Source organism: Vipera berus (assembly GCF_964194415.1).
Source record: "Vipera berus genome assembly, chromosome: 2".
Classification (NCBI taxonomy): domain Eukaryota; kingdom Metazoa; phylum Chordata; class Lepidosauria; order Squamata; family Viperidae; genus Vipera; species Vipera berus.
Window position 1 is genome coordinate 197,051,952 of NC_138203.1, and position 24,274 is coordinate 197,076,225.

The 24,274-nt window shown below is 38.1% G+C and overlaps 1 protein-coding gene across 1 annotated transcript; it reads left to right on the top strand.

The window, feature by feature from the left end:
• Positions 1–7,978: 7,978 nt before the first annotated feature.
• YIPF5 (Yip1 domain family member 5) lies at positions 7,979–17,840 on the top strand. The gene is made up of 6 exons (XM_081320426.1): positions 7,979–8,137; positions 9,445–9,560; positions 10,777–10,949; positions 11,555–11,700; positions 13,781–13,962; positions 16,065–17,840. Exons 2-6 carry the CDS (start codon positions 9,451–9,453, stop codon positions 16,225–16,227), a joined length of 774 nt encoding a protein of 257 aa, XP_081176552.1. The 5' UTR covers positions 7,979–8,137; positions 9,445–9,450; the 3' UTR covers positions 16,228–17,840.
• Positions 17,841–24,274: the final 6,434 nt, after the last annotated feature.

The window sequence follows — 24,274 nt, forward strand, 5'->3', positions numbered from 1 at the left end:
TTCCAAAGTCAAACTAAATATAAAAAGAGAAAGTAGGCATTGTTTTACAAGTTCAATGCAACATCCTGTTCAGAAAAGAAATAACACCATTTGTGACAAGTTTACTCTGTAAGAATATTATTCTTACATAGAACAATATTTAGCAAGATGTTCCCTAAAAATTTAAGTTGAACCATATGAATGCCCTTCTCAGCATCCAATGAAATAGCTATCACCAAATATGATTTATCTTATTGGACACCAAATATGTTCATTAATAATCTCACATTATCCAAGCCTGATGCCTTTTCTTAAGACTGCATAACATAAACCATTGAAGGTAGTATTATAGACTGCAATCTTCAGTGCAAAATCACTGTAAAAATTTTAGCCTCAACATTTAACTTAGAATCCTTTGTAGCAGGGGTGTCAAACTGCCGGCCCATAGGCTGGATGAGTCACATGGAAACCACGCCTATCCCAGCTCCGGCAAGGGGGAAAAAGTCACGATATGTCACAACACGTCACGTGACATGGCGAGTTTGACACCCGTGCTTTGTAGGATCAATATTACATGGCTTCATACAGGTGTCTTTGTAAACCTCCCTCCTTTGCCATTCTGAAGGTAAATATTCAATACACAAGACCCATTTTACAGGGGAAAAAATGAGATATACAACAATAACACTATATGACAAGAAAGTAAATTAATTGGGGAGGACTGGAACTTTTGCTAAGCCATCTTGCAAAAACGAAATCGAGACAATAAAAGATAAGCAAATGTTCTTTTGAATAACTTTAAAATAAAAAGAATTGCTTCTCCTTATATTACAACCAATGACAAAAAGAAAAGCATAACTCCACATGTATAATCAGCCAGCCAGGAATTACCTACAGCCCTCTCCAGTAAATTTTGTATGATAATATCTCCATAGTAATTTCCAGTTGCTTTTTATGAGCTTTTTATTTCCACTCCATAGTAAGTCACAGTAGATGGTGTGAGTTGAAGTGAAGTTATTGTAGGTGACCTGATCTAAAGCACTCTCAGAACCACTAACAGCATGAACTGAAATAAATAACAGTGATGAAAACACTGCCAGCGTTACAAGTTATTTTCAAAGCAGGTTAGTTACGACACACGCCTGATGAAATGTCTCGGGATTAAAGCTTAGCAACAGAAAAGGATAGTATAATGGAGTGCAAGCATCTAAGAACTAGTGGAAAAACAAGCGGCTGAGATGGAATTACCTGAGGGCAATTCTCCATTAAGGGCCAGCCTCACTTATTTATTTAAATATAACATGAATTCCCATTCACCGGAGAAACCCTGAGAAACTTACAATGAAACAGATGAAACTTAAAATGGCAGACAGCTATAGTACCAGACTCACAAAAAATATTATTTTTAATTTTTGCACATGAAATCTCACTGGCCAACTGGGGAATCAGCTACTCAACCTACCTAAATTGAAATAATAAATAAATAACAGTAATAATACATATAATCTGAAAGAAATTCATAAGGATTAAAAGAAAAAATGTGCTTGTAACTTTGCTTGCAAGCATAAGAAAGAACCTTATGATAACAGCATCCAATGTTGGTATGCCCTCCTAAGACAAATGAGGATAGTTTTTCCTTATTCTGCTTTGATAAGACAAAAAAACAAAGTTTGATGGCATGGGGGTTTAAATTTAAATTTAAATAAAATTTAACAACATTCAACAATTTGGGGAGGGGGTAGTTTTTGATCCTATGTTTGTTGGATGTATGGTAAGCAGCATTTTGTTTTATGTTAATTAGAATCTGGTGGGCAGAAAAAGAGATTTATAAAGGACATAAATATCACTGTTTGCTGTCCCACTGGTCATCAGTGGCATTGTGAACATATAAAGAAATTGAAAACAGTTGTCAAAACATGTTTCTTTTAGTGTAAAATATGAAAATATATGCCAAGTTGACTTTTCCAATACAATATAGACAGACTTTGATTTATAATACAGTTTAAATGGAAGGTAGCAACACTTCTACTGTCATTTGATGATCCCTCCAAATGGATTTGAGAGAATTTTGTCACAAAAAATTCCAAGAAGACTCATGTTTTCTCTTCATCTTGCAAGAGAGTTTTCTATCTCTAAGATAAGAATCTGTGCATCATGGAGAACATTTTTTATTTTAAATGATAGAAATATATAGAATTTGGGAAATAGTGTCATTGTTCTTGAATGCCAAGATCATTTGAGCTTAAGAAGATATGATTGTCTGTTTGAAGCATCTTGGAACTTGTGTCTATTTTTCCATAAACTCAGTGATTGATTCATTGCCAGTGATAAAATTCATTGTTCAATATTTTGTTTTTTTAATTCCTTAAAAATCAGGTGTAAAAACATAAAACATTTTTGAGACATATATTTGAATATGTTCTCATCCACATCTACATTATTTGCTGGGATCTGAATAGCAACAAGAAAGTAGAAAACAGATGTTTGGAAATGGTTCAACATCTTTAAAAGATTACTGCTCAATCCATGGGTGATTCATGAACAACTTTTAGAAATGACTTATTATAAATCTAGAAATGTATGATGCAAGAGATGATCTTCCCAGTAGAAAAATGAAATCTGAAAATTAAATTCTAATTAAGAGGGCATAAAGTCAAGAGTTTAACTCAGGGGTGTTCAAACTTGGCAACCTTAAGACTTGTGGACTTCACCTCCCAGAATTCTTCAGCCAGCCATATAGAACATATTCGATAAATTACCAAAACAAATAGAACAATGTATTGTCTTATTGACTGTACACTCAAAATATGTAACAAATATATTCCATATGACATACCTATACTGGTAAGTTATTTATTATGGAAATGAATATACCCCTTATTCATCCCTATTGTGATAGCAGTCTGAGATTAATAGTAATCTGAGAATACCAAATTATTTCCGATCAACTGCTGATTTCTGATCAACTGCTGATTGAGGTTTGTCCCTATGTTGATCTGTTACATTTATATCCTACCTTTTGTACAGCACTGAAGGCATTTATGGTGTTCTCTCCTTCTCCCCTGCCACCACCACTGCCCAAGTCTATAAGATCAGCTGTGCTTCCAAGAATGACTTTTACCACTACACTACACTAGCATCTGATTCTTCCCTGTTCTGGTTTAACATCCTAACCACTACATTATATTGGGTTCTTGGATTGGTGAGATGCTCAGAGAAAGGAGCAATAATAGGGCTTGGAGGGAAAGAGGGACCTGGGAGAAAAGGCAGATTCATCAAGGACTCTTTGAGGAAAGAATTAGCCCATGGACCATCATTTCCCTATGCTTGCCCTAGATTGCAGTTGGGAGCTCAGTTCACTATTCTTCATTTTCTCCCTCCCTTTCTTCCTTGCTAGATCCGTTTCAAGCCATTTGGAGAAGGCTTGGAGTTATGGGAGGGGTTGGAAGCAGCTGTACCCCAAGGCCTACCATTTCTATCTATCTGTACACAGTAACAGTTTGCCCCAAATCAGACCGTCAGCTGATTTCTGTTACACAGTCTTAGACTACCCATCACTGACCCAGACAGACACAGAAAGTGTTTTAAGTGGTAACTTCTTGCCCCAAATATTTCCATGCCGACAAGATAATAGTCACTTAAACATCGTAAGACATTGCCCCAATGCAGCACTCATAGCATGCATACATGATGCCAAAAATCTTAACAGAACCATATTTTTCATTGATCTTCAGGTGTTTCATTTCATTTGCTTGAGAGGAAATATTAATATTTTTTTCAAATGTTTGCTGTTATTATTTTCAACAATTCCCCACATACCAACAGCCTCAAAATACACTGCTTGAAATTCATGGTAAAAGAATAAATCATGAAGATAACAAAGTCATATCTCTATCAAGAGACAGTATTTTTGGTTATAGATAAAATGTAATACTGTAATTATTGATATATTGAAGGATAAAAGACAGACTGCTATGATTTTGTATGATACATAAAACATGCCAATTTTGAATCCAAAATTTATCTTCCGACAATGGAAGATTGAATAATGTATTAAAAACTGAGCAAAGCAGATTACTTATGGGGTGTTCTACATTATGAATCATAAAGGGAAAATCAAAAAATACCCACTATATTTTGTTACTCCAGAAAATTCTACAAGCTCAAGTTCTATATATTATGTAGTAACACATGCACCTGAAGAAGTTCTTAAATAACAATTCCAAATATTTCTGATCATCTGCTAGAACTAATAAGAGTTAGGATTCAGTAGTTGGAAGGAATTCCCTGCTCAGCCTTATAGAAATTTTATTAAGTCTTAGAACTCTCATAAACAAAAAATAAATAATTCCTCTATTTCCCACAAAACTTGTCCACTGCTATAGCAAGTATTGTTAAAATGTGATTCTACATCCAATCAGCCTTATAAGGTTTCTGTTTCCTTGATTGTCCTTTTGACCCCACTGTACTTCTTACTGATTGCATTTCTAACCTCCATAAATTGTACTTATAACCAGAACTGGTATTAGTTGTAGAGTTCACCTCTGCATTTCTTTTAAAAGAACATATACTAATCATTCAACAAAAGTTGAAAAAGAAAAATGAGGAAGAACTTGACACAATTATATTTTGTTGCTGTTAGTTGCGAAGTCATGTCCAACCCATCGCGACTCCATGGACAACGTTCCTCCAGGCCTTCCTGTCCTCTACCATCTTCTGGAGTCCATTTAAGCTCACGCCTACTGCTTCAGTGACTCCATCCAGCCACCTCATTCTCTGTCGTCCCCTTCTTCTCTTGCCTTCAATCTTTCCCAGCATTAGGCTCTTCCCCAGTGAGTCCTTCCTTCTCATTAGGTGGCCAAAGTATTTGAGTTTTAGCTTCAGGATCTGGCCTTCTAAAGAGCAGTCAGGGTTGATCTCCTCTAGGACTGACCGGTTTGATCGCCTTGCAGTCCAAGGGACTCGCAGGAGTCTTCTCCAGCACCATAGTTCAAAGTCTTCAATAAATATAAATATTTATATAAATAAATATAAATATTTAAACTCCTTCTATTACTGCTACTGAGATCCAATTTGTATAGTGGTTAAGGCATCAAGCTAGAATAAGGAGACTTGGGCCATTTTCTTTCAGTCCTAGGAAACAGGCAATGGCAAACCACTGAAAAAAGTTGCCAAGAAAACTATTGTTTGGGAGGTTTCTGAGAATCAGACATAATTGAACAGTTGTGGAGGCTATCAGCAATCTTAGATGCAAATTTCTTGGTAGCCTTCAGGCCTGCCACCAACTCAGATCATTAACTTTATCAGAAGACAAAAATTCTTACTGCTGGCAGAAAGTTGAAGCATTTATGTTTCATCAGTAACATGAGTTGTACATATTTCCAGATTAAACCACCTGTCTGATGTTCTGGCTATGGGTACAAGCAGAAAAGCTTCAGCAAGACCATGATTAGTAGCAGGAAATATCCAGCTCATTGGATTTTTTTCTTTCTTGTAATTTATTTCTACATGCAGAAAGCTCCTTTTAGTCTATATTTATTTGTAGTAACATAAAGCACTGAAAACATCAGCTTCGTATTTGAATATCTTATCAGAAGCAATATTATAAGCTAAACTAAGTGATAATGTATGAAGAGGGAAACCAATGAGCCTTTATAATGACCCACAAAGTAGAGATTTTCACTTTTGGAGAGCTACTGGGCACATTTGGAATTTTGAGTACATGTTGTTGGCACTCACACAAATAGTCTGTAAAACATTTTCTCATTCATATTACAACAGCCATGGGAGGTATTTCCAGTATTGTCACCTACAGTAATTCCCCTTCTACATAATCTGGATTAACCTTCATTCTATTCAGGGCAAGTGGACCTATTTTCAAACAAAGCATTGGACATTGTCAAAAATAAGGATGAGGCTGGAGGCTGCCAACTGGCTTTACAGCATATGCCAACTTCCATTCTGCAAAAATGAAAGAAACTTCTGAAAAAGTCTAAGTCAAAGATCAGAAGCCAGGCAAGTGCCATCTGTTAATACTTTTTACCATTCTGCAATATCAGTTTGGAAATTTAATGCAGAGAGTAACAGGTACAATATTACGGGACCATAAAAAGTATAACACAGCCTAAAACTATTAGATAAAAGGTGCACAGATCAGGGTCTTGTCTTCTTGTTCCTTGATGCGAACAAAGTTATCACTAAAAGCCAACATGGGTTTGTCAAAAACAGATCATGCCAGATGAATCTTATTGCATTCTTTGACCAAGTGACAAAACTAGTGGACCAGAGGAATGCTGTGGATATAATTTACTTGGACTTCAGTAAGGCATTTGATAAAGTAGATCACAACCTACTACTTGATAAGATAGAAAAATGTGGGTTAGATAGCATCACCAACAGATGGATTCATAGCTGGCTGACAGGCCGTAGTCAGCATGTGGTCCTCAATAGAGCTGCATCTACATGGAAGGAAGTGTGTAGTGGGGTGCCCCAGGGCTCTGTTCTGGGCCCAGTGCTCTTCAACATCTTCATCAACGATTTGGATGAGGGGATAGATGAGGAACTCATCAAATTTGCAGATGACACAAAGCTGGCAGGAATAGCCAATACTCCAGAAGATAGGCTTAAGATACAGGAGGATCTGGACAGACTCGAACGACTGGGCACTATCTAACAAAATGAAATTCAATTGTGAAAATAGTAAGGTTCTACATTTAGGCAGGAGAAATCAAATGCACAGGTATAGTATAGGTGGTACCTTGCTCAATAGTAGTAACTGTGAGAGAGATCTCAGAGTCCTAGTGGACAATCACTTAAATATAACCCAGCAGTGTGCTGCAGCTGCCAAAAAAGCCAACACAGTGCTAGGCTGCATTAACAGAGGGATAGAATCAAGATCACGTGAAGTACTAATACCACTTTACCATGCCTTGGTAAGGCCACACCTGGAATACTGCATCCAGTTTTGGTCACCACAATGTAAAAAGGATGTCGAGACTCTAGAAAGGGTACAGAGAAGAGCAACAAAGATGATTGGGGGACTGGAGGCTAAAACATATAGGGAACGGTTGCTGGAATTGGGTATGTGTAGTTTAACGAAGAGAAGGGTGAGGGGTGACATGATAGCAGTGTTCCAATATCTCAGGGGCTGCCACAAAGAAGAGGGAGTCAAGCTATTCTCCAAAGCAGCTGAAGGCAGAACAAGAAGCAATGGATGGAAACTAGTCAAGGAGAGAAGCAACCTAGAACTAAGAAGAACCTTCCTGACAGTTAGAACAACTAACCAGTGGAACAACCTGCCTCCAGAAGTGGTGAATGCTCCAACACTGGAAGTTTTTAAGAAAAAAAATGGCTAGCCATTTGTCTGAAATGGTATAGGGTTTCCTGCCTGAGCAGGGGGTTGCACTAGATGACCTCCAATGTCCCTTCCAACTACTACTACTTCTTCTTCTTCTTCTTCTTCTTCTTCTTCTTCTTCTTCTTCTTCTTCTTCTTCTTCTTCTTCTTCTTCTTCTTCTTCTTCTTGTCTTTTACCATTTGGGGTGTTGGATGGGGGGGGAAAACATGCTATATATCAGCAAGGTTTTTTTACATATTTTACTGCCATCCAAATCGCAGCTTATAGTTACCAAAGCTGCACTATTTGTATAAAAGTAGATCGCTTTTCCCCTTAACGTATAACCTCAGCTTGTACATTCATTTATATACGCGGACCCACAAGAAAGCACAGGGCTCCAAGCAAGAGTTTGAAACCCTCACTACGCATCCCAAAGGTACTTTGTCAGGAGGCAACTGAACATCCTTGTTTCTCCTGAAAAAGCACCTTTGGGACTATGGGGACATGGATGACTGAGAATCTCCACAGACGCCTCACTACGCATGCGCTGAAAGGAGACTAGCCCTCCGGTGCTCGGCATCCCTATACCGATTGGAAGGTTTGATCATGGAGACGTTGGGGAGAGAGTGGCTTCCGCCAGGAAACGTCCGTTGCGCTTTGCCGCTTCGCTTCCACAACCCGGAAGTAACTCCTCTTGGGTCTCTGACACGTAGCTTCCAAGAGATCGAGGGTAAAGCGGGGAGGAAGAACCTCACGACGGTGTGAGGAGGGCAGGCGAGGGGAGGGTCGTTGCCTCGCCAGGGAAGGTGGCTTCCAGGGAAGGTAAGCTTCGGGGAGAGGGGAGCAGGGTGGTGCCCGAATTTGTCAAGAGGATCCGACTCTGTCGCGGGGGCTCCTTCAGGCTCCGGGGGAGCGTCTTCCTTCGCTTCTGTGTTTTTTTCTGGCTGCGAGGACGGGATTTCGGAGTGCGTGGCTGAAATGCCCTAATATTGCTGGTGGTCTCTCGAAACCCGAGGTTTTTCCATTCTCAGATCCTGTGGTTTTTCTTTGTGGCAAGGAAGGGGTCAAGCTATTCTCCAAAGCACCCGAGGGCAGGACAGGAAGCAACGGATGGAAACTAAACAAAGAGAGAAGCAACCTAGAGCTAAGGAGACGTTTCTTAACAGTTAGAACAATTAACCAGTGGAACGACTTGCCTCCAGAAGTTGTGAATGCTCCAACACCGGAAGTTTTTAAGAAGAGACTGGACAGCCATTTGTCTGAAATGGTATAGGGTTTCCTGCCTGAGCAGGGGGTTGGACTAGATGACCTCTAAGGTCCCTTCCAACTCTGTTATTCCATTCTATTCATCATCACCATCTTCTGTGCTGCTCCAAAGGTCTAATCCTTAAAGGCTGCCTGGCACCAACATTAACCAATGATGTCTCTTTGATAGAAAGCATTGAAGAATATAGGTTTGAATATAATAGTGTAGGCTCTGTTGTAGTCGGTCCAGGTAGTCCTTGATTTACAACAGTTCATTTAATGACCATTCATAGTTACAATATCACTGAAAAAAGTAACTTATGACCGTTTTCCACACTTACAACCATCACAGCATCCCCACAGTCACATGATCAAAATTCAGATGCTTGGCAACTGATTCATACTTAAGACAGTTGCAGTGTCCCAGGGTCATGTGATCCCTATTTGTGACCTTTTGACAAGCAAAGTCAATGGGGAATCCAGATTCACTTAATAACCATGTTACTAACTTAACAAGTGCAGTGATTCAGTTAACAACTGTGGCAAGAAAGGTAGTAAAAATGGGGCAAAACTCACTTAACAAATGTCTCACTTAGCAACAGAAATTTTGGGCTCAATTGTGGTTGGCAGTTGAGGACTATCTACTTTCCTTAGGCGATTTGAGGAAAATCAGATGCCATATTATAAAATGTCCTTTTCTCCTTTTGGGTAAACCACTGGATGCACAGCAGTGCAAGAGCCTAATTTAATGTTTGATTGCATTATTTCCCCCCCCCCAAAATATTGTATTTTACTCTTGGTGATTGGTAGATGAAGACATTCATAGAAGGGCCATACTTTGGTAGTTGTTTTTGAAAATATTAACAGAAATATTTATTTTACAGATAGCAATGTCTGGATTTGATAATTTCAATACAGATTTCTATCAGACAAGTTACAGTATTGATGATCAAGCACAACAATATGGAGGAGATGCTGGAGGAGGAGCAGCATATAGCAAGTAACTTGATTTTTTTTACTGTTCCAAATAGCCAATATATTATTATCTGTTATTTGCATTTGGCTGAAGTGTTCAGTTTTATTTAATTTGACAATCATGCCACTTTTATATCTAAAGGGTTTTATTTATTTAGAAGATCACATTTGTCAAAATAACTTCAGTCCACTGGAAACAAGAAAGTCTTAAGATAAATCCATAGTGCAGGATCAGAAGAATTTCAGAAAATGGCTGTGTAAAAATTGAGTCAAACAGCAGCATTCACTGATGCTCAAGGAAGATTACTTACAACCTGTTGACTGTTGTAAGTGCACTTGGTTAAGCTAATACTAGTCGCATGTTGTGTTAATGCATATTGGATTATTCTTTTATGCAACAAGTATGAACTGGCACAGTACTTTTTAATCTGTGGCACACTCACCAAATAATGTAGCTATCATTAGTTTATTGATTCAAATAAAATATTTGAATCTAAAGTTGCATGGGTTAATCATTCTTCAGTATAAAATTTCCCTTTCAATATACATTATTGTTTACTTGCAAGAAAGTTTTCTGAAAATATTGACACTGAAAACTCCTCTTCCTTAAGTCTGGCAATATCCCTATATGTCACAATAGATACATGGTGACCGTATATGTCACAAAACCTGAAGTATGTTCTAGTATCAATTATTTTACATGGCAGGGATGGGAAAGCAAGGCAGTGGCCTAGATTCTCTTGGAAGAAGGACTATTTTATAATATCTGAGGATATGATGGTCTATATTATAATATCTGAGTTTTACTTGGTAATAATTTGAGAAAAATATTGGATAAGTTGGAAAGTTATAACAAATTTAAAGTGAGAAATTGTATTTTGTCATATTAGAAAGTAAGGTAAAATAAATTCATGTAATTTTAATCAGAATTATCCTGTAAATAGTTTTGATATGTTTCAAATATTGATATCTCTGTTTTCTTTATATAAATAATATTTATATTAATATATTCCATTAATTTTCTTGTGGTGAGGTGGGCAGCAAACAAATTTAATAAATAATTTTCTTCAGGAACTATATAGAATATTTAGAGTTTGTACCAATGTGATAATCAATGTACAACAATGCCTTTGTTATGGAATGGGCACTTCGGGACTTAGCTAATATTCTGGTGCCTTAAACTTGCTTCCATGGCAAAGAAGATTCTGTTTTCATTTGATAAATATTTCTGTTTTCTGCAGGCAATACAGTGGCTATGAATATTCTCAGCAAGGTGGCTATGTCCCTCCAGAGATGGTGCAACCTCAACAGCTGTACACTGGTCAAATTTTTCAGCCAACACCAGCATACACACCGTCTTCATCACAATCTTTCTATGGAAGCAATTTTGAGGATGAACCTCCATTACTAGAAGGTTTGATTTTTATTCATTGCAGAATTCCATGTCAGCCAAGATACGTGATCAAATCTACATAGGAGTAATCATAGCTGATTACGAAGTGTATTTGCATGTATGTATGTTAATGTAAAGACAGGATTTTTTTAACATTTAATTTTACTTCATTTTTGGCATTTAATTTCACTTCATTTACTTAGGTAGCATGATCTCTTAAGAAAACTAAATGAAGCAAAAGAAAGGAAAAAACATAAGAAATTGAGATGGGGTGACCTTTTACAAATTAAGATGACTTAATGCAGCTAGTTATATACTTGGTCTCTGACTTTTGGTTAACTAAGATCTCCAATTTAGTACATATATATTCTACAATCCAAGGTTTCTGCAAAGCCCTGAAGATCTCACTGTTTCAGCAGGGGCAGAGTGGGTTATGAGCCTTTTTTCTGATATGCTTTTTATATTTCTGTAATTGGTTTTGTAGGTTTTCCTGATCTGGGTGCTTGTAAATTGTTGTTATTTGAATTTTCTACATTTTGTAATTCACAAGGGAAGCAACTATAATTGAGAAGGACTCTTTAAATTTGATTGATCCATTAAACCTGTGTTCTTAATTTGTTCTACAGAACTAGGAATAAATTTTGACCATATCTGGCAGAAGACTTTAACAGTACTGCATCCATTAAAAGCTGCAGATGGCAACATTATGAATGAAACTGATCTGGCAGGGCCTATGGTCTTCTGCCTAGCCTTTGGAGCCACCTTATTGTTGGTAAGATTCCATTACTATAGATGTAGTCCTGTCAGTTTGAAAGTTACAAGATTAAAGCACATAGAAGTCAAGACTTGGTCATTTAAATATCAGTAATTTATAAAAAACAATGATACATAGGGTTGAATATAATTTCTGTTGAAGAATGTGAGTTAGAGTCTTATGGTCATTATTTGGAGCCTAGTCCCTGATCCACAAAGTGGAAAAAGAAAAACTTGCTGGATTTTTACTACATTTACTACACTCATAAAAGCAGAATAATTTAGAACAGGGGTCTTCAACCCCTGGTTTGCAGCCCAGTGATATACACCATGTTTCCCCGAAAATAAGACCTGGTCATTTTTATTTTTATTTTTTTGCCTCCAAAAGAGGCACCAGGTCTTATTTTGTGGGGGGGGGAAGTCTTTTCCACAGTCTCACCTTGCAGTGGCAGCGGCACCAACAGCCCCGCCCAGCCAGTCCACTTCTTCTGTGGCCGAAGGAAATGCCTCTGCAGCTGAGAATGGAGCTCTGGATTGTTGAGTGCGGTGCCCCCCGGCCTGTATTCTGCCATCAGAGGCCTTCCAGAAAGGTCTCTGCAGCCGAGAAACAAGCTACAGATTGAATGTGTAGCTCGGTTCTCAGCTGCAGAGGCCTTCCTGTAAGACCTTTGATGGTGAAATGCAGGCCAGGGGACGACACAGAAGAAGGCGAGGCAGGTGTCGATTCATGGGAGACCTGACTGCAACGGCAAACGGGTGCATGGGGCAGCTCCCCGCCCTAGCTTGATTTTTAGGAATGCACCTCACCCCAAAACTAGGGCTTATTTTTGGGGTAGGACTTATATTAGGCCCACCTCCAAAAAATCAAGCTAGGGCTTATTTTTGGGATAGATCTTAACTTTCAGGGAAACATGGTAAATTCTTATAGAAATATAAATTCTTCCAAATTCTATGCTGGCTCAGGAATTCTGGGAGTTGTCCACAAGTCATAAAAGAGCCAAGGTTACCTATCCCTGACATAGACCTTCAAGGCACTTCCATACCTTCAGGAGTACCTTCTGGACATCCCTATTCTTTAGATTCAGACCATTGAAATATTAATCTAATTAGACTGCTTTTTTATTATTAAAATATTCAAAGATGCTATTTTTTAAAAAGGGGGCAATGTATACCTGCAAAACACACACACATACACACACACACATAGAGAGACAAATCCCAATCAAGCACCATAGAGCATCACCATAGTGAAAAATCAGGAAACCTGCCTGGAAAATACTTTCTTTCAGATTTTGATCTGAAATAGTGCTTTTACATAGACTTAGGCATTAATGATACATCTCTGGGTTTAGTTTTATAAACAACGTTCCTTAAAAATACTTAAGTGGTGCTTCATCTGTTGTGTTAAAAGTCTGTATAAAACTAGTTTGCAGGGATGCGCAGCTATTCAAAGAGGAAAGGATGCTTTGGAGGAGATGGGGCACACTAATTGCATCTATTGGCACTTAATTAAGGCACACCTCGTTAAAAAGAAAGCATTTAGGAGACGGCAACAGGGTTTACTAACTTTTGCACGTTACTGTGGCTCCCTGTTACTTCCCTGACATCAGGGTGGCCACGGTGAGCAAGCACAGGAAACGACACAGTGCTATTAAGGAGGTGGTGACAAATTCAGCAAGCACACCCAAGCCCCTGCTAAAATACCCTTTCTACTCTGGATCCAACTAGCTGCACTTCACTTCTAAATTGGTTCACTAGACAGATATTTGTATTGCTGGTATTTCCATCTAAACTTGGTTAAATGATATCAAGCAGTGGAATGGCAACACTTAATTTTATGTGGGAAAACCTATTTTTTAAATAATGTAAAAAGTTTGAAACGTGGATGTGCAATAACTACTAAAGTAATCTTTATTTCTAAGATTTCAGAAATGTTCACTCTTACCGAAGAGGTATCTGGTACTCACTTGATTTTATTTTGTATGCTTTATTTTATCTCTTTGCAAAGTCTCTCCTAAAATATATCCAGAACGTTAATGTATTCTTCTCTCTCTCCCTGTTTGTTTATTTGTTTTGTTTTGTTTGTTTGTTTGTTTTAGGCTGGAAAAATTCAGTTTGGCTATGTATATGGAATTAGTGCAATTGGATGTCTAGGAATTTTCTGTCTCCTGAATCTAATGAGTATGACAGGTGTCTCATTTGGTTGTGTGGCAAGTGTCCTAGGATATTGTCTTCTTCCTATGATCATACTTTCAAGCTTTGCAGTTGTATTTTCCCTACAGTAAGTAATACCAAAGATCATTGCCATCCATTTAATGATACTGTATATTATTGCTCACCGTAAAAAAAATTGTACTCAAATGATTGGTTAACAAATGTGAATTTAGGTAGAATAAAAACAGTTTACTATATATCATTTTAGGGACGCGGTGGCTCTGGGTTAGGACGCTGAGCTTGTCGATCAGATGATCGGCAGTTTGGCGGGTCGAATCCCAAGTGCCGCGTAACAGAGTGAGCGCCTGTTACTCGTCCCGGCTTCTGCCAACCTAGCAGTTCGAAAGCACGTAAAAATGCAAGTAGAAAAATAGGGACCACTACGGTGGGAAGGTAACAGCGTTCCCTGCGCCTTTGGCGTCTAGTCATGCCGGCCACATGTCCACGGAGACGTCCTCGGACAAGCGCTGGCTCTTCGGCTTTGAAACGGAGATGATCACCGGCCCCTAGAGTTGGAAACGACTAGCACGCATGTGCGGGGAAACCTTTACCTTTTATATATCATTTTAAACTGAATTTGATTTCCCCTTTTTTTATTTACACAATGTTTGTATTTTTGGTCCAATTTACCTAGAAAGGAACACTTTTTGATCAAATAATAAAACTGGAAAAATTATTTGAATTTTTACTCTTTTTTGCAATCTTTTATGTTGCTTATAGATAAAGAAAAACTTTTTTTGGACGTGCTTTAAAATTCTACATTCCAGTCCAAATAACAAAATGTAGCCAGTAAAAAAAGTATGTGATACTGCAGCACTTTCAAAATGCAAATACCACAAACATTTTAGTTTAAAACTATGGAATAGTAGCTTCTCAGCACAATATTTTGTATTGGATCCTTTAATCCAGAAGTGGGCAGTCTGGCCCTGCAGATGCGTTCTTTCCCATCAACAAGGTTCCCTATCCCTTCTCATTTTCTTCTTTTCAAAATCATTTTAATTATAAGTAAATAAGAAACTGGAATACTGTAAAACAAAGTGCAGGTAGTCTTCAACTTATAACCATAAATGAGCCCAAAATGTTTGTTCCTAACCAGATAATTAACTCATTTTATGTCCTTCCTTCCCATAGTTGTTAAGTGAATGACTGCAGTAGTTAAGTTGGTAATTTTGTTGTTAGGTGACTCTGGCTTCCCATTGACTTTGCTGGTCAGAAAGTGGCAAAAGGTGATCACATGGCCCTGGGACACTGCAATCGGTCATATACAGTATATGAGTCAGTTGCCAAGCATCTTGAGTTTTCATCACATGACCACACGGATGCTACAACCGTTGTAACTGAAAAATGATCATAAGTCACTTTTTTTCAGTGCCGTTATAACTTTGAATGGTCACTAAACGAATGGTTGTAAATCGAGGATTACCTATACAAGCCTCCATTGTTTTTTTCTTCTTCTTTGCAACAATTCCCTAACATTTTACAGTAGTCAAGAAAATGTAGAGTGACTTTCCAAAGTAGGTGAATTTCTGAAGCTGATTAAAAGGAAACTATCTGAATTCTGTCACAGAATTCAGAACAATGTCATAGTTATGTAATTTAACACTCCAAAATGTTACATAAAGCTGAATGACATTCAGGTATGTGTACATTTTGCCAAATTTACTGAGATCCATATAAGTACTAGTTCTATGGCAAGATGTTTTCTTAATAGCGTCTAGGTCAGACATATCAAGCTCGCAACGTCATGTGACGTCACGCAACGTATCGGGATAGTTTTGCTATTACTGGCAATGGGGTGGGCGCAGCTTCCGTGTGATACGTTCGGCCCGCAGGCCGGCAGTTTGACACCCCTGGTCTAGGTGGAGGCTTTTGAACATTTGAATTAGGAATGTTAACAAGAGTTTTGGACAGGTAATAGTTTATTGCTTGAAACCTGTATAATTGGATAGCGCACTTGGCATGTTTCTGTTCTTGAGTAATCTTAAGCAAACCAATGATAGTTAGATATGTTGCAAGTTAAGCTGTTGCTCGTTCTTTCCTGTTTCTCTCTTTGGCCCAATGCTTGGTACAGGCTAAAAGCTGAATATACTAGATAGAACTGTTCTGATATATACAATTTTATATGATGTTATCAGTGCTTGATTACTTTCCCATTGTTGTTGTTTTCAGGGGCGTGATGGGAATTATTCTTGCTGCTGGAATAATTGGATGGTGTAGTTTTTCAGCCTCCAAGCTCTTCATTTCAGCCTTAGCAATGGAAGGACAACAACTTCTAGTAGCATATCCCTGTGCTTTATTATATGGAGTCTTCGCCCTCATTTCTGTGTTTTGAGCTGACTATCTTAATTATTGGACTTAAATGAGCCGAACCTAAAGCTTTTATTTGGGATGTTTAAACTGGGACCAGAAATCAACTGTTGGGCTGCTGTCTTTCAAGATTAATATTTGAATTATTGTCTGAAGCAACAATAACAAAATGTACTTTTTGTGTTTCTTTTTATAGAACTCTTAAATACATTTTTACATTGATCTGTAAACACTTCAGCTTTCAAACAAGCTAATTATGCTGTTTAAAATGTAAAACTCTTCAATCCTATAACCTGCAAAATGTTGGTTTTGAAAACTTTTGTAGTTCAGAAATTTTTATTGATAAAAGTGAAATCATTAACTTCTTTTCCCACAGTAATATACAGCAACAAATTTAAAAAACAGATAAACATTTCCCATTTTAACAACTTAGCAAAATAGAACATTTCCCAAAATAACATTTAATCTGAAAGCAAACACAAAATGAATCCCATATATAATTTTTCAGCATTTTTATAATCCTCTATTTCCTTTTCTTTACAATCTAAATGGCTATGCAGGCTCAAGTTATTGTGTTTATTTCATTTTATATATACTTTGTAAATAGTTCTGTCATCTTATATACATGTGGGAAGGTGCTTTTTATGCTAAAACTGAGAATTCCAGTAGTTCCGTCAGAAGCAGCTTGTTTTAGAAAATAGCTTTGACAAATATCAGTATTGCAGTCTAGTATAAAACACAGATGAAATTTTCTCAAAATGTTCTTGCAATGTTTTTTCTTTTAGTAATTCCCTTTACTGTAATATTGTCCACTACATAATTGCTTAGGTATTTATTTGAATAAAGATTTATTCCCACTGAGCAAACATTGTTTAAATCATGGTGTAGTAGAATCCATCTTATATTTAAGCAGTTTTAACAACTACAGTGTCATGGCCATCAAGAAACATTGAGTTAGGAATCCAGCCATAATTACAAAAACAACTATTTAATTAACACGGAAACTATGTTCAGCATTAAAAAATGCAGTAATGACTTATCTTTAGTGTTAGGGAATAACAAAATGAAATGGCTAACATATGTTCTTTACAAGCTTATTTTATTACAAAAGTAGAAATTTTAAGTATCATCGAGCAATACCAATGTACAAATACAGCCTTTTTTAATACTTCCAATCTCCCCATCCCTAATTTCTGCAGAACTCTCCATACTTTGTTTTTACACAGCTTAGAGTTGCTGTCTTACCTTTTTAATAAACATCTTGTAAGAAGTTCAGATTTCTGTGCACATTTAGATTTCTGATGCTTGTACTGTAAACTACATTCCAGATTTCGGCATTTTTCCCTCTGTGATGCTTAAATTGATGTGATTTCACATGCAAGTGAACTGTAATGGGTGACAGATTAGAGGTCGGGGGGAAATAATGACGTACTCATTATTAAAAAAATACCTGAAGAATCAGATCCTTTTACTTTAGGAACCCAGGTTTTCATATTGGTGTATATGCTTTTTAACTTGCTTATAAATTTGACTGCACAAAACTGTGAAGGCGGGCTATGCTCAGAAAGTTTCAGATGCATTTCCCTCTTGAAATTGGTTTCTGAAATAAAATAGCCCCACTTCTGAGAGTAAAGTTAACCATATTGTTTTGGATTGCTTTGCTTTGTGTTCCTTCTTAACCGCCTCCCACAGAACAATGCCAAAGCTGGAAAACCAAAGTCACCCAACTTGAAGAAGATTCACTCAGGACTGGAAGAGAAGGCTGAGAAGTCAAAAGCATGCTGGGATAATGTGAATTGCTTGGTTGAAGGGATGCATTCTTTGTTACTTTGCGTAGATAATGCAGAATTAGGATGAACAGGTAAGTGACAAGAGAAGCTGCACTGTGAAGCTTTGAGTAATAATGGCTTGGGTCCGGGATATCTGAGGGAACACCTGCTGCCAGCATCAAATTCCCTTCGTCCAGTGCGCTCCCACAGGGAGGGTCTTCTCAGGGTGCCGCCGGTAAAAGATTGCCGGCGGGTAACGCCCAGGGGGAGGGCCTTCTCAGTGGGTGCGCCTGCCCTCTGGAACCAGCTGCCCGTGGAGCTGAGGACTGCCCCTGACCTCCGTTCATTCCGCCGGGACTTGAAGACCTGGCTCTTCGAGCTCTCTGGCCCAGGCTGAGAATTTTAATTTTAATTTTAATTGGGGTTTTTACTCTTTCAGGGATTGTTATAATCTTTTTAATTGTTTTAATTCCCTGTAAACCGCCCTGAGTCCTTCAGAAAAGGGCGGTATACAAATCCAAATAAATAAATAAATAAATAAATAAATAAATAAATAAATAAATAAATAAAAATAGAGTGTTGTAGGGAGGGAAGCTGGAAAAATGATCTGAGAAAAATGGGCAATTTATTCATTATTTTGACTAATTTCCAAGGGATGGAAGCATCAAGACATCTAAAAAGATAGCAAGAAGATTTCAGAAGCTGTACATTATACTTTTTCTGATGCTGCACAGATAGAAGGTGCATGTAGCATTTGCTGCCAACGACACCATCCATCAAAAGCTATATAATAGCTATGCAGTATCCTGCATTCTCCATCACACTTGAGCTCTGAAAACACCCCTGCCAAGAATAGGTAAAGGCAAAGGTTCCCCCGCACATGCGTGCTAGTCATTTACAACTCTAGGGGCCGGTACTCATCTCCATTTCAAAGCCGAAGAGCCAGCGCTTGTCCGAGGATGTCTCCGTGGTCATGTGGCTGGCATGACTAGACGCCAAAGGCGCACGGAACGCTGTTACCCTCCCACCGTAGTGGTCCCTATTTTTCTACTTGCATTTTTATGTGCTTTCGAACTGCTAGGTTGGCAGAAGCTGGGACGAGTAACAGGTGCTCACTCTGTTACGTGGTACTCGGGATTCGACCTGCCAAACTACCGATCTTCTGATTGACAAGCTCAGCGTCCTAACCTGAGCCACCGCGTCCCTTTTATTCTGCCAAGAATACCACTCTTGAAAGCTCTGTACTGAGCTTCAGAGTCTCAGTTATGAAAATGAAACAAGAGTACAAAACATTGGTTTGCTCCATACCTGTGAGAAATTGATAGGAATATGGGAAGCAATCAAAATCTGATTGGAATTTGAGGGCTGAAATTGCACAGTGAATAATTTAATTCAGTGTTTTGATTGAAGGTTCAAAGGGAACAAAATTCAATTCAACCCCCTTTGAATTCAAAAATTCTAAAGCAAAAAAAAAAAAGGTGACTGCATCATTTTTTGGCAGTCTGGGATTTAAGATAGCATGATTGATCATAAAACATAGAATAATAGGATTGGAAGGGATCTTGGAGGTCTTCTAGTCTAACCTCTTGTTCAGGGAAAGAGACCTTATACTATCCTGTTCAAATGACTATCCAATCTACTTTTGAAAACCTCCAGTGATGGAGCACCTGCAACTCAAGTTCCATTGATTAATAGTTCTCACTTCTCTCAGTAAGAGAAAATTTCTCCTTTCTTCTAGTTTGGATCTTTAACAAATTGACCTTGTCAGATTCCAATCAAATACCTTCAAAGATTCCCTTGCAATAAGTATCGGAAACATGCCTCTCTTTAGGCAGGGATAAATAGAGAATATAGCAGCAACTGCCCAACTGAACCTATATGGAAGCTGTGTTGAACCAAAGCAGGCTGTCTCTTCCAATATACAAATAAAAATTTCCAAAAGTTATTTAAAATGTTAAACTTTTTTTTTAAAGACTTCACCATCAACTTAACAATTTGCTTTTCTGGGCTAATAGTGGTAGGCTTGCTGACATGGCTCTTTGGCAAGGTTAACCTTTTCTGGATATGATGTAATATAGACTGCTTTAAAATAAGTTTTTAAAAATAGGAAATATGTATGTGTTATCACTATTAGATATATAATATATTGTGATAAAAGAATAGAGCCCCTGATGCTCCCATCTCTTTGAAATAAGGAGTCAACAGCAGGCCTACTCAAACAATGGAAATGATTCAGTATTAGAGAGAATTGGACAAAGTAAGGAAAGTGCAATATTTATTCATGGAAAGTATTCTTTTATTTTTTTATTTATTTTAATCCCATTTATATACCGCCCTTCTCCGAAGACTCAGGGCGGCTTACAATCTAAGCACAAATCAAATGTGCTTAGCAATAGCCTTCATTCTATGTATATGCCTGCTTATTAGGGCTTTCACACACACCCAAGCTGCATTATTACAAAGTCAGCTTATTGCCCCCAACAATCTGGGTCCTCATTTTACCTACCTCGGAAGGATGGAAGGCTGAGTCAACCTTGAGCCTGGTGGGATGCGAACCTGCACTAATTGCAGGCAGCTGGTGTTACTTAAGGAGGCATTAGCCCACTGCTCCACCAAGGTTCTTATGTGTATGGAAATGAGAAGACAGAATTAAAAAAAACAGGAGAACCAAGATTAACATTAGACCAACAATCAAGAAGCAAACAATACCCCAATCAAGACCACTTACACTTACACTGATAGAGCGAGCTAAAAAATCTTCCCCCCCAACAAACACCAGCTACATTTATTTTCAAGCCTATGAGATGCCCCTCCACTATCTCTGCCAATTGCTTTAAGCGCTATTGCAATTAAAATCAAGTCCAAGCTGGGAGAAAGATGCTGGAAATAAAATGGAGGCAGGCTGCAGGAAAGAAGGTCTCTATTTATTTGGTAGCCAGAAACTCTTGACAGCAGCATGTTCCTGGGGTGGCTGACAAATTAGCTTGGTGAGTGCAAGGATTTTTATACAGTTTACAGTATTTTATAATTTGGAGGATTGCTTTGTATGCTTTTATTATTTGATTGGTTTTACTTGTTTCACAAAGGCTCATGATGGGTCTTAATTATCGGCTTCCCTTTGTTTTAATCCTGTCAAGCAAATATAATTGATTTTATCCTCTTATTTTTAGTCTGTCTATTGCCTCTAGTGTGCCCTTTCAGTGAATAGGCAGGCTCGAGTCAATGTTTCTGCTTTTCTCAATGATTGGGGTTACTCAAGTTCATGAGTGAAACATTGTTTCTGTATTTCATTTCCTGAGCTTTATTCTTGTGATTTGGGAGAATAGTAAAAAAGGATTGGGGGGCACATTCTTACCACAGTGCCCTTGTAAGAAAACATTCACAGCAAGCTGAATGTGGTCATAAGCAGAAGATTCAGTCACAAACCTGTGGCCCAAAAAACCAGATTATTTATATGCACTGAACGTATCTCAAAGATTGTACAGCTAGCATGCTAACCTAGTGGAAAGGAATAACTAATAAGTCACCCAGATGGTCTTATCAAAAACATTTCAACATCGTGCTGTAGTTTCCATTGGGTATGCCTTTTTCTTTGCCTTGTCTTTGTAATATAGTGGGCCAAAGGTAGATAAGCTGTGATTCTGCCTTTTCTAAAGGCTACTCAACAAAGCTACCAATGCTTTGCAGGGAGCCCAGTGTACACAAAATTATTTGCATGTTTTAAAGCGATTTGGTTGAATTTTGGTGAGGTAGGTTTTAGCCACAACGCAATGGACTTAATTGTGAACCATCAGTCATCTTCTTCAAATGGAACAAACCGCTTGGATAAGCAGAGAAACGTTTCATAACAAGAAGTCCAGCTGCCATGAGTCAACTTGCAGACAATTCTACCTGGAGGACTGAGAATCTTCACTGAACATATCATATCATAATAGTAAAGTTGGAAGGGACCTTGGAGGTCATCTAGTCCAACCCCCTACTCAGGCAGGAAACCCTATACCATTTCAGACAAATGGCTGTCCAGTCTCTTCTTAAAAACTTCCAGTGTTGGAGCATTCACAGCTTCTGGAGGCAGGTTGTTCCACTGGTTAATTGTTCTAACTGTCAGGAAGTTTCTCCTTAGTTCTAGGTTGCTTCTCTCCTTGATTAGTTTCCATCCGTTGCTTCTTGTCCTGCCTTCAGGTGCTTTGGAGAATAGCTTGACTCCCTCTTCTTTGTGGCAGCCCCTGAGATATTGGAACACTGCTATCATGTCCCCCCTAGACCTTCTCTTCATTAAACTAGACATACCCAATTCCAGCAACCGTTCCTTATGTGTTTTAGCCTCCAGTCCCCTGATCATCTTTGTTGCTCTTCTCTGTACTCTTTCCAGAGTCTCAACATCTTTTTTACATCATGGTGACCAAAACTGGATGCAGTATTCCAAGTGTGGCCTTACCAAGGCATCATTTGCCAAGAGAGTTCTGTTAAGGTATAGCCTGATTTTGAATTAAGAAGCAGGAGAAAATGTTTAATTTTCCCAAAGATTCTAAGCCATTGGATAAAATTCCCTTTCCATTTCAATAAAGAGTGTCAGTGGTTAGTAGTGGATATAATACTGCATAGGAGTGAGGCAGCATTTAAGCCAATTATGATGCAAAGGGGGAATGCTTAGAACCAATTATAGCAATTCTATGTGTCCATAGAAACAGGGGATCCTATTTCTGGAAAGTTATTGCATTGGATCCCAGTCCTGAGAGTCTGTAAATGTGCTAGTTATTTATTTTCATTGAAATGCATTGTATGTATACCTTCCTGCTTATCAGAACCATTCTGCAATAATTCTCCCACTTTCCAGGACATGAGCATCAAGCTACTTTGGAAACATTAATTGTAATTATTGTTTCCCAAGTGGTGAATTTTTTTCTTTTCATACACACTTTGATCTCTAAGACTACAAATCTACTAAGTTGGGATTCAGTAGGAATTAATGTTGAATAGGTTGGTATTCTTGCTCTAAATATAATTGCAAAAGTATTTTGAAATAATATGTTGCATTCTGATTATTATGATATATCTGCCCCAAAGTTATTTACTCTGTTTTAATGAAGAACATTATCTGCTCAAGGATCACAGTGTTCTGTGTTTGTGCAACTAAATTACAGTGATTACTTTTTCAAATGAGATTTAATCATATTCCAAATGTTCTAATAGATATGAAAGCTCACATTCTTTCCTGAGCACATCTGGTGCTCATCCTAAAATATTGTACTGTTATGAAATATACTAATCAGCTCAACTTCACCTTCACTTTCGACTTTCCAGAAATGTATTAATGAATAATTTTGTGGCTAGCTTGCACAATGGTTAATTTAAAGATCCTTAATTTTGGAGATTTTTTTGCACTTAGAAGTGTTTGAAAAATTGCTTGTTCAAAACATGACACTAGTGTCATCTGAGCTCAGATCTTATTTGATAGAAGGTTCTTAAAATAAGAACAAGTGCTTATTTAAAAAAAAAATCAGTCGTGTTACTATTTGCCTCTTGACAAATGGCATGGGCCCGGATTATCGGAGGGAGCACCTGCTGCCAGTGTCAATTTCCCATCGTCCTGTGCGCTCCCAGAGTGAGCGCCTCCTCAGGGTACCGCTGGTCAAGGATTGCCGGTGGGTGATCCCCAGGGGGAGGGCGTTCTCTGTGGGCGCGCCTGCCCTATGGAATCAACTGCCAACGGAACTTCGGACTGCCCCTGACCGTTCATTTTGCCGGGACCTAAAAACCTGGCTCTTTGAGCTATCTGGCCTGGACTGAGGGGTTTTAATGATTTTAAATTGTGATTTTGACTTTTTGGGGCTATACTTAATTTAATTTTATTTAAATTTTATATTGTATTGTTTTTAAATTCTGCCCTGTAAACCTCCCTGAGTCCTTCGGGAATAGGGCGGTATATAAACCAAATAAATAAATAAATAAATAAATAAATAAATAAATAAATAAATAGTTCTCTCCAGTCTTTACTTGAACAGATCCAGCAAAGAGGAATCTAATTAGCTAACTGGTTCTACTACTAAACTGCCCCTAATATTAGGAAGATTGGGGGGGGGGGCAGGGCTTCCCCAATACTCAGCTGGAACCTGCCTTTCTGTACCTTAAATTCAATATTTCTGGGATGTTCAACTGCATGTTTCTATGTGACATCCTTTTAGATCCTTGGAGAGTGCCATCACATCCTTTGTTAGCCTTCTCCAAGCTAAGCAGTCTTCCATCACTCCTTATAGAACTTAGTTTCAAGGCCTGATCATCCATATTCCACTTCTCAGACCA

Coding starts and splice junctions, on each gene's coding strand:
- YIPF5 (XM_081320426.1), top strand. CDS start 9,451: ATGTCTGGATTTGATAATTTCAATACAGATTTCTATCAGACAAGTTAC. Junction 11,701..13,780: donor TTGGAGCCACCTTATTGTTG/GTAAGATTCCAT, acceptor TGTTTGTTTTAG/GCTGGAAAAATTCAGTTTGG. Junction 13,963..16,064: donor GCAGTTGTATTTTCCCTACA/GTAAGTAATACC, acceptor TGTTGTTTTCAG/GGGCGTGATGGGAATTATTC.